This window comes from Anomaloglossus baeobatrachus, chromosome 1, assembly GCF_048569485.1.
Source record: "Anomaloglossus baeobatrachus isolate aAnoBae1 chromosome 1, aAnoBae1.hap1, whole genome shotgun sequence".
Lineage (NCBI taxonomy): Eukaryota > Metazoa > Chordata > Amphibia > Anura > Aromobatidae > Anomaloglossus > Anomaloglossus baeobatrachus.
The window spans coordinates 749,499,141-749,515,281 of NC_134353.1; the positions used below are offsets into that span (position 1 = coordinate 749,499,141).

The 16,141-nt window shown below is 41.5% G+C and overlaps 1 protein-coding gene across 1 annotated transcript in view; it reads right to left on the minus strand.

The window, feature by feature from the left end:
• Positions 1-220: 220 nt before the first annotated feature.
• The window catches only part of PPTC7 (protein phosphatase targeting COQ7), a 52,802-nt gene continuing 36,881 nt past the window's right edge, over positions 221-16,141 (minus strand). Inside the window, exons 3-6 of the mRNA XM_075323652.1 lie at positions 14,201-14,399; positions 10,960-11,083; positions 10,085-10,214; positions 221-6,220 (exon numbers count right to left, since the gene is read on the minus strand). Coding sequence (XP_075179767.1) covers positions 6,162-6,220; positions 10,085-10,214; positions 10,960-11,083; positions 14,201-14,399 — 512 coding nt within the window. The 3' untranslated portion in view covers positions 221-6,161. The remainder of the gene's footprint in view (positions 6,221-10,084; positions 10,215-10,959; positions 11,084-14,200; positions 14,400-16,141) is intronic.

The following is a 16,141-nucleotide window of genomic DNA, read 5'->3' on the forward strand; positions in this document are numbered from 1 at the left end:
TTTGGTCAGGTTTCGGTTTCCTCCTCTGCAGTACATGTTCACTTTTGAGCTATTTTGAAGAACAGTAGATTACTAAATGTAGAAATGTCAATATAAAATAAAAAAAACAAACAAACAAAACACCTAAAAAAAACCAACAGAATTCTAATGGATCCAATATAAGTCACGTGGAGGTATAAAAAAAAAACCCAAACAAAAAAACAGATCATGACGACACATATTTTAGTATAAATACTATATTTATTAAATAATTTGACTGTTTACTTTTATATATTTACATAGGCTATTCCCATACTTGTGACATCATACATGAAATGCAGACATTTCCATTTAGGAACTATATATAACAAAAAAAACCATTCAATTACTCCGTTAATGTACCCTTGTCACCAAGATCTACCATGTTCAGGCCTAAAATCTTAAACGAGATTTTCGGACTGAAAGGTAGAAATTTAGCAACTTTATGTAACTGAACATTTACACCACACTGCTAAATATCATCTGTCATAGATCACCCATAAATATTGGTTATATGCACATCCAGGATTCAACCTAATCAGACGCCTGCCAGTAGGTTGTATGTGGTACGGCGCAACATTCACGTTAATGTAGCACCGTTGCAATACAACCCAGATTCAAATTATTTTTCCCATTTTGTACAACCTCTTTATAACAAATTATTGTGCCTTCTTTCAGGGAAGAGACCCAGGTTAAGATGTTCAGTTGAGTACACTTATTTTACATTACATTTATCATTCAGCAGATCTGCAGAGAGCGGAGCATACAAAACATCCCCACTAATGCATATTTACACAATGTAGTGACATACTGATAAAGCAGCATTTAAGTAGCTGAATATCCCTTTTTTTCCCCAAAACCATTAAACTCTCAATATACAAAAGATAGAAAGCAAAAAATCTAACACACACGAGAACTGTACACATCTCACAGAACTAGTCCTAGCATCAACTTTGATCACATTACCACTTTCACTTTAGGAAGTGCATGGGTTTTGTTTTCATCTTAAAATAGATGTTTTGTGCGCATTCAGCTTTAAAAAGGTAGAGACTAGGCTGATATGTAGAGTGCAGAACATCATACAAGTGGCTGTGCAAAAAATAAGCATCTTACAATATTGCTTTTAGAGATATGGAAAGCTATTAATGTTACCCGTCTTTGGTGTTACTTGAGGGAGAAGCCAAGAGCCACGCTGCTCAGTGTTCCAAACTTTGATCATTATGAGAAGAGGTATAAAAGCAGACTAAACACACAAAAACTGAAAGTTCCTACATTAGCATCTTAGTTGTGTATTCCGCCTCAGAGTTGGGGCCAAAATAGATTATGCCATAAATGCCCAAGATGAAAAGACCCTTTTAACATAGCAGATCAATAGCCTTCAATCATTTAATTTAGAATTAAAAGGGAAAAAATAATAATTTAACCCTAAACAGAACCAATGACAAACTGGATGGGTAAATATCTCCAGTTGTCAGACTTTTCAATGTGTGCAGCATAAAACATATTAGGATCCTGTTGAATGGGCAACAAAATTGGTTCACACTGGTATTGGGAAGGAAATACAGGGATGAAAAAGTACAAAAACAAACCCTTAAGGCCCCGTTACACGCAACAACATCGCTAACAAGATGTTGTTGGGGTCACGGAATTCGTGACGCACATCCAGCCTCGTTAGCGATGTCGTTGTGTGTGACACGCACGAGCGACTGCTAACGATGCACAATACTTACCAAATTGTTGATTGTTGACACTTCATCAATTTCCAAAATATCGTTGCTGCTTTTGGACGCAAGTTGTTCCTCGTTCCTGAGGCAGCACACATCTCTACGTGTGACACCCCAGGAACGACAAACAACACCGTACCTGCGTCCTCCGGCAACGAAGTGGGTGTGTCTTTCATGCGGCTGCTCTCTGGCCCTCTGCCGTGTGACGTCGCTGTGATGACGCACTAACTGCCCCCTTAGAAAAGAGGCAGTTCGCCGGCCACAGCGACGTCGCTAGGCAGGTAAGTATAGTGTGACGGGTACTAGCGATTTTGTGCGCCACGGGCAGAGATTTGCCCGTGATGCACAAACGACGGGGGCGGGTGCTTACACGAGCGACATCGCTAGCGATGTCGCTGCGTGTAAAGCGCCCTTTAAAGCAACATCTGGATCCATGACATCTCATAGGCATACAACTACTTGATATAAATAATGTTATTATATGCTTTTTGATCTTTTGTCCAGGCTTTCTTGCAAAAACAGGTCCATTTGTGTATACTGATTGTGTCTAGTATTGTAGCGCATTCCTATTAATTTCAGTAGAGTTCAGCTGCAATATCAGACACACTGTAGCCAGATGGGGCGCTATCTTTGGGGGAAAAAAGCAGTCTTTTTTTCTAATGCTGGACAACACCCACCTCTAAGGGTTATTTTTCTTTATGTAACTTACAATACGATCTCCCTAAGATGTATTGTGTATCTTCATCTAAACATAGTTACTTCCTGGTCCAGCCTCCTTAAGATGCATAATTTATCAGCCCTCTCTACAAGAAGATGGCTAGATTAGATTGTCTTCTGACCTCATATTCAGTGCTGAGTAACAGAGAACATGATTAATCAAAGACTTCACTACAAGACCACAAGCCAAGTACATAAACTCATTTTGCCGATATGCAAACCCTTGCAATTTTTCATTTCCAACTAAGATTCCCTGTGAAATGGCCTAAGAGACAACTAAAAATCGTAAGACATCATTTCATTGGCCTCGAGACGATTACATTAATCATAATTCATAAAACACTGAGATTTAATAAGCTCAAACATTCCAAAAGGATTTCAGTAAATGTCATGTTGTACGAAGAATCAAACATTTCCAGGTAAGAAGTTTTACATGGTGTTTTCATGCCTGCTTACAAACTCTGGAAGGTTAGGCTATGTGGATAGACTTTATAGAAAGCAAAGATTTTTGGCCAATACAATAATTTAGACAAGACCATTCCCCCTCCCCATGAGCGTTTGTTCTTGCCACACAAATAAGACAATGACTAGTGCAAGACAAAATACCATAAAAAAAAAAAGTCTGCAATATTTTATGTCAGCCCTCCTGCACTGGCAGGTCCTTGAATTAGTGTGGCAAAGATGATGATTAGCGTGCTCATAGGTGACCTGATCCAGGTTTTCAGAGGATCAAGAAGCAGTATAATACCCCTGTAAGCAGATTAGCCAAGTTGTTGCATATTCTAGTGCAAACTGGATATGGTCCGTCATCAATCATGCGCTTGCAAACATGGCCAACGTTTATTGGAAGGGATATCATCTGCTTACACTAGAATCTCAAAAGCAGCTAGGACCAGTATGGACAACGTTAAAATTATAGCTACATTTGTTTGGCATATTTATATGTGTTATAATGTATGCAGTCTCTATATGAGGTTATGTAGCTAAGGCATGTTAACAACATTTATGGTGGACATCACCCATACATTCCAAAAGAAAAAGAAATACCAATACATTAGCTTGTCCACATATAGAAGCTAGCCACTGACCAATTACACATTTTGGTTTTCAAGTTTCAGTCTACTTCCCACTTAATACATAATCTTTAGGCCTGCGGTTCTTGTGAACAAGAACATAGGTTACATAAATGCTGTCAGACCCAAATGTAACAATGTTTAGCCCAATATGACATAACTGGTTGTTAGTAACCTTAGATTTAGGATTCCAAAATGATTTTTCTGACAGTGAATGAGTAACATTAGTAAATGTACCAATTGATTAAACTATCTTAGCAATTATACATAGTCAGGCCGAGGACTTCATAGTGGGAGGATGCAAACAAACATAAGTGATTGAGGAGAGAACCTTTACATCATCTTATATTCCAGCAAACAATTTATAAGGTGTCAAATTGACATATTAAAATATAACCAGTAGAGTCTATATGTTAAAGGGTTACTCATATCTTCATAAACACGTATTGTCAGATAGATTTTATAAAGATAAGCAATTTTACAATTTCCTGCTTACAAAATGTTCAGCAGTTCTTGAGATTTCCTTTTGCTTACAGCTTGTTGCCTAGAAGGCGGACAACTGCTGCTAAATACCAGAACATGGCAGTGCTTCCAAGGTCTTCTCTATTGCACTGTTTTATGCAAACCACTCGTGACCATCGCTGTGCTCGGGTACGCTCGGTGCTCAGCTCAGTGCGAGCCGCTTGAAGTGTTTGAACGGCTCCACAGGGGGGTAACAGCGTGATCAAAAGTAGAGTAGACCAAAAACAAAAAGTGATCCGTTTATGGCTGGCTGCATGTGGGCGCAGACCCGAACTGCCCAATCAGTAAATTGCAAAAGTAATTAATTATTGTTACAAGCACTGGACAATATCCATCTATGAAGGTAGGAGTAACCCTTTAAAGGACACAAGGAGGTTTGTGTCAACGGATGGTAACCTCTCCCTGAGAACAGGATTCCTTCCTTTTTGAAATTAGTGGTTACTGTGAATACCAGGCCACAGTCGATGACACTTGTGCCCCTTCTGAATTGGATACAAAAGAATTGTACAGCACATGCATGCTAACAACTGGACCTTCACTTTACCCTGCACTATCCAATGAGGTACTTCAGGCTAGTAGCCATGTCTCATTAGCCTAAAGCTGGCCATACACATAAGATAGCCATCAGTGTAACTGTAGTAGAGCTGACAGCCATCTCCCCCTTACACTCCCTATTAGAGAGCACTGGTCAGATATGACAGGGAGATGTCTCTCCACTAAACTAAAGGATCAGGATGAAAGCTGCCTGATCCTTATAATAATCAGTCCGGGACAGTTGGGCGGCCCCATATACTTTAGATGGTCAGCTGACCCTGCTAAAATTGGCAAGATCAGCCACTTATCTAATGTGCATGGGGGTCTTTAGAGGTTCTCTCCCTGGACAAAAATCTCAGAAAAGCTATTATGTGTATTTAGAAGTAGGAATAGAAGTAAAAATAGAGCAGCCCAGCTGGGAGGATAAGTAGGTTACTTGTGAAAAGCAAATGAGGAGGATGAATAAGGCAAGCTGCAATGAATGTCAAATTTCCATTGTAAATTCATGTCTTTTTTTTGTGAGTACATATGCTGGTTTTCCTGCTTTGTCAAGTTTTGGGCAGTTAAGGCAATACCAGAAGTCATTCAACGTGACCTTGTGTAGACAAGACAACAGGTTAGCAAGAGAACATACATTTCTTAACTGCGTACACACGATAACTCATTGAGAATTTAATGCCTGTTACAAGCATGATGTGCTATCATTATGACATGTACATGGTACATGTTGACATTTAAATAAAAGCTCAACATAGGTATGCAAATATACAATTTCACAAAAATGAAGAAAAACGTTAATATACAATCTGAGGTAACATTGCACACAACACACGTATAAAATACAATGAAATCACAGTCACATAATATTTCTGAGTTGCATTCTTCAAGATACAGCAAGTCCTCAAGGGACCTACTTACACCCAAAAGTGACCAGTTGAATTTCACTGCATAGTCACGAAATGTTACCCAAAATATATATTATATACAGATCTGTATATAACACATATATAAACATGGCTTTAAGTTAAGTAGTCTTAAAAATAACACACACATCTGAAAGGAACTTCTTGTGTTGTATAGTACAGCAGTTCAGAATATAAAAAGGCTTCTAGTCAAGGTTCAAAAGAGGCAAAATTAGGTCGGGGAATTCAACATATACTAAATGTCAGAACAGGAAATTCATCAATTAAAAAAATCTGGATTTGGTTTCCCCAAATTTTTAACCAACAATTTTTATGGATTTTAAATGTGCTTTTTGGCAAAATGAATAACCAGAAAAAAAAAACAAAACAGGGATCCGGGGTCCTGATTAAAGCACTGCTTTATGCAGAGACCCGTCCGTATGATGCTCCTAATGGGGTGATCAAGTAAATACAGTTTCAGGAAATCACAACCAATAAACAGTGGTTTTATCCTCGTCCTCAGCTGGAATCCGCAGACGGCATTCTTTTAGAAATGGCCAATGAAATATGCTGAAAAATTGCAGTCCTGCCAGCAGGATACAGTATAACAAAATTAGAAGTTAAAGGTAAAGAAAAAGAACACTAAATTTGTAGCAGATGTTCTAGGTATTTTAGTCCGTGTATTCAGCTACAATTGACAGGAGAACAGTAATGTCATCCGGTTTCCCTCCTGAAAATGGAAAAAAAAGAAAGTGAAATCTAATTTCTTTAATTGTACACAGCAGACATATACATTCATAGCAGACTATCAACTATAATCTAAAATCTATAGGATGATATCAGGTAGACAAGAGAATAAAAATGGTAAATAACGGTCAATAAATCTATGTCCAAGTGCAAAGTTGTACATTAGTCATCAGCTTAATACCTTAAAGGGAACCTGTCAGGTGCCATATTCACCCAGAACCACAAGCAGTTCGGGGTGCATATTGCTAATCCCTGCCTAACTGTCCCTGTATACACTAGCATAGATTAAGGGATATTTAGAAAAAGTATTTCTAAAGATCCTTTATGATATGCTAATGAGCGTAGGGACTAGTTGCAAGGGTGTTGGTTCCTGTTCTCATTTCGCCCTATTAGCATGCCCACAGGGGCTATTCAATGCCCATTGCCCAGTATCATCAGCGGCGACGCACGTACCTGTGTCAGTTGTCACAGCTTCAGAACGCCGGGCTTAGGGTCAGTGCGCGTGATCAGAAGTCCCAGCACTTCAGGTCATGCGCATTATGAAGCCGGGTGTACGAGTGCCGGCTTCAGAGAGGTCTAGTGCGCATGACCGGAAGTGGAGGGACTTCTGATCATGCGCCCTGACTCTAAACCCGTCGTCTGAAGCGGTGAAAACGGACACAGGTACACGCATCACCGCTGATGACGACCCTGGGCAATGAATAGCATGCTATGAGGGCGGAATGAGCGCCGAAACTAACGTCCTTGTGACTAGTCCCTGCGCTCATTAGAATATCATAAAGGTTCTTTCGAAATACTGTTTCTAAAGATCTCTTTATCTATGCTGCTAGACGCTGGAACAGTTAGGAAGGGATTAGCAATATGTACCAAGAACTGCTCGTGGTTCTGGGTGCATGTTGCACCTGTCAGGTTCACTTTAACCCCTTCCCTCCCCAGTACTTAATGTAAATTAAGCACAAAAACAAACATTGACTGATCAAATATTAACCTCTTCACGACCGGCCGATTTTTCGCATTCCGTTTTTTTCGCCATTCTTCTTCCGAGACACGCAACTTTTTTATTTTTCAGTCAATATGGTCATGTGAGGGCTTATTTTTTGTAGAACGAGCTGTACTTTTAAATGAAACCATAAGTTTTACCATATAGTGTACTGGAAAACTGCAAAAAAAATCCAAATGCGGAAAAATTGCAAAAAAAAGTGATAGCACTATTGTTTTTGAGATATTTTATTCACTGTGTTCACTATATGGTAAAACTGATGTGTGGGTGTGATGCCCCAGGTCAGTGTGAGTTCATAGACATCAAACATGTGTAGGTTTACTGTTATAGAAGGGGTTAAAAAAAACCACCGGATGTTTGTTTGAAAAAAGTGGCACACGTTTTACGCCATATTCCGTGACCCGTAGCGTTCTCATTTTTCAGGATCTATGGCTTAGTATTATCGCAAGCTTATTGTTTGCATCTCGAGCTGACGTTTTTACCGGTACCATTTTTGCGCAGATGCTACGTTTTGATCGCCTGTTATTGCATTTTGCGCAAAATTTGTGGTGACCAAACCAAAAACCGTAATTTTGGCGTTTGGAATTATTGTGCCGCTACGCCGTTTACTGATTAGATTAATTGATTTTATATTTTGATAGATTGGGCTTTCTGAACGCGGCGATACCAAATGTGTGTATATTTATTTTTTTAACCCTTTAATTTCCAATTCAATGGGGCGAAAGGAAGGTGATTTGAACTTTGTTTTTTTTTAAAAAATGTTTTACTTTTTTTTAATTTTAATTATTAGTTCCCCTAGGGGATTATATGGATCAACAATCCGATCGCTCTGCCATATCTGCTGATCACAGCTATACAGCTGTAAACAGCAGATATGCTAATTTTCTGTCTCACTAAGCTCCGGGCCGAGTGAAACCGAAAGTAATTCATGTGAGCTACAAGAGTCATCACATGACCCTGTGCTACCATAACAACCACCGGAAGTCATGTGATCACGTCACGTCACTTCCGGTATCGGCCAGTAAGTAAATGTTTACCGCCGATGCCGTTATAATGGCGCTGTCACATATTGACAGCGCCATTTAAGGGGTTCAACGGCACAAGCAGATAATGATTCTGCTTGTGCCTAGCAGGCACACATATCAACTGTGAAAATCAGCTGAGATGTGCGCCGATCGCGGCAAGCTGCCGGCAGCAGACCGTGGGCAGTAATACTATGACCGCTAGGACATAATATTACTGTCCGCGGGCATTAAGGGGTTAAGCCTCGTGGTCACCAGATTTAAACATTGAACAGAGCTGAAGAGCACTGATACATTTCATGTGTAGTGGCTACTGCCAGGTACTGCAGATCAGCTCACTATACATACAGTGCCTTAAAAATGTATTCATACTCCGCAAAAGTTTCCACATTTTTTCACGTTACACCCACAAACGCAAATGTATTTAATTGAGATTTTATGTGATGTACTAACACAAAGTAGCAAATATTTATGAATTGTAATGGAAATTACACATTGTTTTCTTAAAGGGAACCTGTCAGGTCCCCAATGCACCCATAACCTCAAGCAGTTCTGGGTGCATATTTCTAATCCCTGCCTAACTGTCCCAGGCTATAGTAGCAAACAAAGATCTTTAGAAAAAGTATTTCTAAAGATCATTTACGAGATGCAAACGAGCACAGAGACTAATCTGCCTTCTTAGCATGTTAATACTCTTCTGTGGGAGGGCTAACATGCTATTCAATGCCCAGCGTCATCAGCATGGAAGCGCGTAATTGTCTGTTGTCATCGACTCAGAGGGTTCAGTGCGCATGATCAGAAGTCCCAGCAATCCCAGGCGATCATGCGCACAGAGCCTAAACCCGGCATCTGAAGCGGTGATAACGCACAAAAGGTACGGCCGTCAATGACGCTGGGCATTGAATAGCATTGTTGTTTCAATAAAATCAGTGTTTTAATCAGCCGGATATTATCGCTATAGGACTAGAGGACAGCGCCCCCTGAAAAAGAATATCACATGAAATGCGCATCGGGGTTTGCCGCAAGCAGGATCAGTGGACCATACATTAAGGTACCAAATCGTTCCCATTTAATTTATTACACAGTTTAATACATACATGGAATATATATTAGAAACAATTCTGATCCTCACTAGCATTCCACCATCTAAATACTTAACTTCTGATGAATAATAATGTATTAGACTATATTGTAGGATTGGTCTTTGAAAGATGCACTTTATTTTCCGGTGTCTTTGCTGCTAGCATAAGGGAACATTCTTGTCCATGAATTGTTGTTTTTTTAATGTGATTTGCATTTTAAAATATTCTATTAATAAAAATGTAGTACTTTACTCTAACATTATTGTCATGGTCCCTATCCCCTTTTTATGAGTGTTTGAGCTGGCTCATGATAGGGGATTTTTTGATTGTCTGTTTCACTACGGTGACTCTCTGCAGAATTTTTTGATTACTCAGGACTAGTCTCGTAGATGGGACTATGACTCAGCATTCAGAGAACTGCAAGATCTACAGCAAAGAAGGCAGCAATTTAATGAAAATGCTGGAATCAAGCTCTCTGTCCCTACATCATCCTTCTCACAGATTACATAGCAAAAAATTGCTGGTATATTTTGCTTTAAAGTTTAAAGATGACAGTTCTAAGAAGTAAAATAGAAGAAATTAGAAAGAGGAGAGAGATGAGAAGAATGTTTGGGGTTTTTTTTAAAATCTGGAGCACTGGAGCAGTGTATGTATTTGAGTGTTTGTCATCTAGAAGAGCATGCAAGGTTTACATACATGCAAACCGCCAGACGCTTCCCTGTGCATTATACATTCACTCTCACCTCTGACATTCAATCCGTAGTCGCATGCAAACTGTGCGAATGGTGACATGTAGTTGGGATCATATGCCAGGTCATGGGCTTGCTCAGCAATGCTGCGCGCCGTCTGCTGTATACTTTCATAGTTTGCATTCTAGAGAGAAGGAGGAAAGCCATCATTAGAAAGGTCACCAACCTAAAATACACACTGACAACATATAGTCAAGCTCAAGTCCCTAATATAAAAGGGGACTAAGCTGTTGCCCCTTCACGTCCTTCAATCTAAAATCGCTTCCCCTACAGAGACGCCTCTTCATTGTAAACAGAATCTGTGCACAATAGATTATTAAATATAGTGATTAACAGTCACTGGAAACCGCATTATTGGCATTTATTTTACACACTTATATAGCGCTATTAACTCCACAGCGCTGTACAGACCTGATCGGCATCATTATCAGTATTATTGATTCACATCTGATGTATGGAACGCGCTATGGGATTAATGAGGCTAAGTGAATAAATATTAGATTATTCACCAAGTACTAATATTATCTTTAACACCAGAAGTCCCAGAAATTTCGAGCTCCCCCCTGAAGTCCCGAAAGAGGGTCAAATGACTGATGATAGTTCTATTCAGTTTAACTAGAAACTAAATGACTAAACTCAATGGAAAACAACAACCTCCTGTGGTGCGACAGTAATGGCCTTAATTACAGAACAAAAGACGGTGATTATAGGATGTTAGCTAAAATCCTTCAGGTCATTCGACCCGTCTCTGGGTTCCAAAAGGTAGAAATGTTAAATGACCCCTCTCTGGGACTTCTAGTGTTAATGATTAGGTGAAATCAGGTTTTACCAAAATACATACACATGAATTTGGTCACACAAGTACAAACCTTTAACTTTTTTAACTCTTGAAGAATCATATAATCCGGCATATTGTCAAAAAGTCCATCAGTTGCTGTTAAAATAATGTCACCAAGCTGAACATCAAATGAACTGCTGTCTGCAGCATCCGGACTGTACGGACGAGAGAACAAGACCAAAAATTAGCATCACCTCTACAATACATACAGAAGATTCATCGCAGCATCACTAGTTAATGCTCTCTAACTAGTTACCTCTGATATACTGTACATATTATTGATAGAATTTAACTAGTTTTTATTGATCTGCTAGATCTTCTTTATGTGGTGTGCCAGAACATTTTCATTTACATATCAAGGTTCAGTACAATGGTCAGGCCCCTGCTGAATGTGCGCGGTGTGCCATCTGAAGGGCTGGGGGACAGAGGCGGCCTGCATCCTATGAACAGTCTGCCTTCCGAACACTCCCATCTAGAGCACAGCTCGCTGCCAAGTGTACTGTTGCTTTCCCTGCGAGAACACAGTGTGCTGCTGGAAATTTTTTCACACTGATGTGAAAGCAACATGAGACCACTTTGATCACATGCCTCCAGCTCTGCTCGGAGGAAATGAGGAATCCCATCCAACACAAGCTCATCAGTCTACACCAAAGCATGACGGCCCTATCTTTAACCAGTTTATGACCAGGCTATTTACCCCCATTTCTGACCTGACATTTACAGTTTTGGGTTTTTTCCTCCTACAAGTGGTGTAAACAGTTGTAAGATTTTTGCTTGTTTGGATATTCAAATAACTTTTGCCTCTTTGCATACATGGGGCCTAGTTTTTATGTTCTTTTCATACTAATGTTTTGTAGTTATTGAGGGGGAAAGAAAATAAACATTTCCTTTATTTTATCCATCCCTTTCCATAGCAATTATTTTTATATACACATCGGACATCGGGAGGGGGGGGGGGAGCAGGGTGGATTGATGCTAGTAACAGCGATTTGCTTTGTATTCAGTCTTCATTTATTTCAGCCAGTTAGGCTAAGTTCACATTTCCGCTAAAATGTATCAGTCACAATCCGCTGCTCTTGTAAACAACGGAATCCGTTTAGCGGATTCCGCTGCTCCCATAGACTTGTATGAGCAGCGGATTGTGACTGATGATGCTGCGTTGCACCCTCCGCCCGACTGATCAGTCGTGGAACGACTGACCGCCGGGCGGGAGGAACGCAGCATGTAACGTTTTTTGAGCAGCGAGATCCGTCGGATTTCGCTGCGCATGCTCTCTGGCTCCCTGCACACGTCACCAGCTTTGGTTGGTTACCCGATATTTACCCTGGTTACGGTGCAAGGAGCCAGCGCTAAGCGGTGTAGGCCCGTAACCAAGGTAAACATCGGGTGCTTTACTGTTACCCGATATTTAGGCTGGTTACGTGTGCAGGGAGGCCGACACTTCCCCGCTCGGCCCCGCCCCCTCCCGCACTCCGCACATGTATGTACACACACACACCTGTCCCCAGCGATGCAGACAAGCACTGCCACTGACACCCTCGTCTGGCCCCGCCCCCCGCTCGGCTCCGCCCGCTCCCACACTCCGCATGTGCACACACATACACACACACACACACACACTCACACATACACTCACCTGTCCCCAGCCATGCAGACCGCAACACTTCCACTGACATCCTCAGCGCCTGGCCCCGCCCCCCGCTCGGCTCCGCCCCTCCTGCATTCAGCATGTGTATACACACACACACACACACACACACACTCACCTGTCCTGCAGTCCCTGCGGCACTGACGTCCTCAGTGCCACGGCCCCGCTCGGCTCACCCCCCCCCCGAACTCCGCCCCCCGCACACAACGGAATCCGACAAAGAATTCTGTTCTTTGTCATCCGTTGTACAGCGTTGAACAGCGCATCAGTCACATGCGTCAAGCGACGCATGTGACTGATACAAAACAACGGAAATGTGAACTTAGCCTTAGAAGGGAAATTCAGCCATAACAGAGCTGACAGTCTCCTAGGGCTTACCAGCTCCAATCCTCTACTTTATTCTTGTTCAGCGCTGTTTACACAGTGCTACAGAAAGCGGAGATGGTAATAAACTGGCCTTCTCTGTGGGGAGTCTGGCTGTGTTGGGTCCACGCTTCCGCACAATGTTATGCACCTGCTCTACCCTGAAGTGACATTTTAGAATGTCACTACAAAGTAGAGCGCAGACTGTCTGGATGTTTAGTCTATGGGCGGTCCAGAGGTAAATAACACAAATGAATACTCCTGTATTATGTAATAATTGTGTTTTTATGCTTTTTTTTTTTATTACAACATCAAATCATTTAAAATCAGTTATTCGGTTCTTTTAAATGGATTACTTATTACTAGAATAAGCCATGCCTAATAGATTAAAGGGAACCTGTCAAGTCCGATATGCACCCAGAATCGCGAGCAGTTCTGGGTGCATATTTCTAATCCCTGCCTAACTGTCCCAGCATCCAGTAGTATATATAAAGAGATTTTTAGAAAAAGTATTTCTAAAGATACTTTATGATTTGCTAATGAGCGCAGGGACTAGTCACAAGCGCGTTATTTCCCCCCGACTAGTCTGCCCTCTTAGCATGCCCACAAGCACATGCTATTCAATGCCCAGCGGCATAGACATGTATACCTGTGGTCATTGTCACCGCCTCAGATGTCAGATTTAGGCTCAGTGCGTATGATCAGAAGTCCTGGCACTTCCAGTCATGCGCACTAGACCTCTCTGAAGCCAGGACACGTACACGCAACTTCATAGTGTGGACAACTGGAAGTACCGGGACTTCTGATCATGCCTAAACCCGGTGTGTGAGGCAGTGACAATGGACTCAGGTACACCCGTCACCGCCGATGACGCTGGGCATTGAATAGCATGTTAGCATGCCCCTGTGGGTTGGCTAACTTGCTAAGAGGGCGGACTAGTCAGGGGAAATAACGCCCTTGTGATTAGTCCCTGCGCTCATTAGCATATCAAAAAAGATCTTTAGAAATGCTTTTGCTAAAGAGCTCTTATGTATGCTACTAGATGCTAGAACAGTTAGGCAGGAATTAGCAATATACACCCAGAACTGCTCGTGGTTCTGGGTGCATATTGCACCTGACAGGTTCCCTTTAATAGGGATCAAACGCCCGGCATCACCAGCACTTAGCTGTTGGGGCAGAGTTAGGTAAAAAACTAGGAGCTCAGTGCTAAATAAAAGGGATGTCACAACATTTAGTCATCACCAGGTACATGGATACCCACCTGTCACTGAGTACCACACCTTCAGCCTCAGGAGGCGCTATAGACAACTGGAATGGAGTGTTGAAATAATGCTGCTGCTCATCTGACCGATGCACTACTTCTCCGGCCCGTACCACTAAGAAACCAGAATCTCCCAAATTTGCTGTGTGTAAACGATGACTTCTTCTATCCAGAACAACTAAGCAGGCAGTGCTGCTTCCTTTAAGGGAACAAAAGTTAAATTTTAGGAAAATAAAATGGTCATGAACAAATACATGGTTATCCAGCGACTGAAGCAAAGAACATAAAACTGTAGTAAGCTTGTAACAAGCATGTAATGGGTCCTCTAGGAACCTATTTGCATGATGCAATCACACTGTGGTTATCTTATCTGTCACGATTCTCTGAACCTTCGTGTGAATGAAGAATAGGAGATATACAGCCCTCCCAAGAGATGAGTGCACGGGAAGGCTTCCAATTCTTAAAGTATAATAAGAAGGTGCTCGGCTTTCCCGATACTACCCTAAACATACCCACTCACGAGATACAATGCACAAATATATGGATAAGGCTAGTTTCACACTTGCGTTGAACGGTATCCGTTGCATTGCGTTGTGACGGATGCAACGGATGTGTTGCATATAGTGGCGCAACGGATGCTGCAAAACCACGGAATCCGTTTTGATTTTTTTTTTTTACTTTACAGTTTTACCGGCGGCAGACTATTGTGAACGATCAGCTGATCGCTCCCTGCAGCCGGCCGCCGGGTGATCAGCTGATCACTCCCTGCAGCCGGCCGCCGGGTGATCAGCTGATCGCTCCCTGCAGCCGGCCGATCAGCTGAGCGCTGTCACTTGCCGGCGGGCGCTCAGCTGAACGTTCGGCCACCGCGAGCCAAAATAAAGTTTGTGATTTAAAAAAAAAAAAAAAAAAAAAAAAAAGAGCATGCGCAGTGAAATCCTGAGGATTCCGCTGTTCAAAACAACATTACATGCTGCGTTCCTCCCGCTGGGCGGAAGCAACGGAGCGTCGCCCAGCGGAAGCAACGCATGTCCTTTTGGTACAATCCGTCACCCATACAAGTCTATTGGAAACCGCGGAATTCGTTAACGGATTCTGCCGTTTTCCAAAAGGGCGGATTGTAACGGAAGAAAAACAACGCAAGTGTGAAAGTACCCTAAATAATGATACAAATAAGCATCGAATTATTTTTCTTCCACATCCACAAGTGCTATTTAGAAGGTCAGCGATACCGGCTCAGACACATTGGCTGTAATCACTGGTCCCTTTCCGTGCTAAAAGCCTATCCATCTTGAGAGTTATTAATAATATGTGCTCCTATACTTGGAAAGTCATAAAATGGATCCTCGTAAATCGGCAGAACATGCTGCTCCTGTCTGACCTTTACATTTAGATTAAGAGGAACAAGTGGTCCATCACAAGACCTGCTGAGCCCACCAGATATATTCCAGCTTGACCCTCTCCAATATTTGGGGGATGAACAATATTATGAAAAGAATGGGAAATGTACCTTAAATGTACAGTACTTTTTTTTTTTTTTTACTTCGTGAATCCTGTAGAACACCTCAGTGACAAGATTAGCTTCAGATTTACTTATTTAACCCCTTCACAACCTTGCGATTTTCAGTTTTTTCACTTTAGTTTCTCCAACCCCCTTTTTCCAAAAGCCATAATTATTTTATTTTTCCATCCTCAGCCGTACGAGGTCATGTTTTTTTGCAGGACGAGTTGTACTTTTTAATAACATCATTAATTTTATCATGTGATACACGGGAAAGTGGGAAACAAAATTATACGCGTGTTGAAATTGTAAAAATGTTTAAAGAAAAGCGCAATTCCAGAATGGTTTTGGATTAGTTGCCATTTTCATTATATGGTAAAACTGACCTGGTAGTATGATTCTCCAGGTCAGTAAGATAAAGCAGATATCAAACACATTAT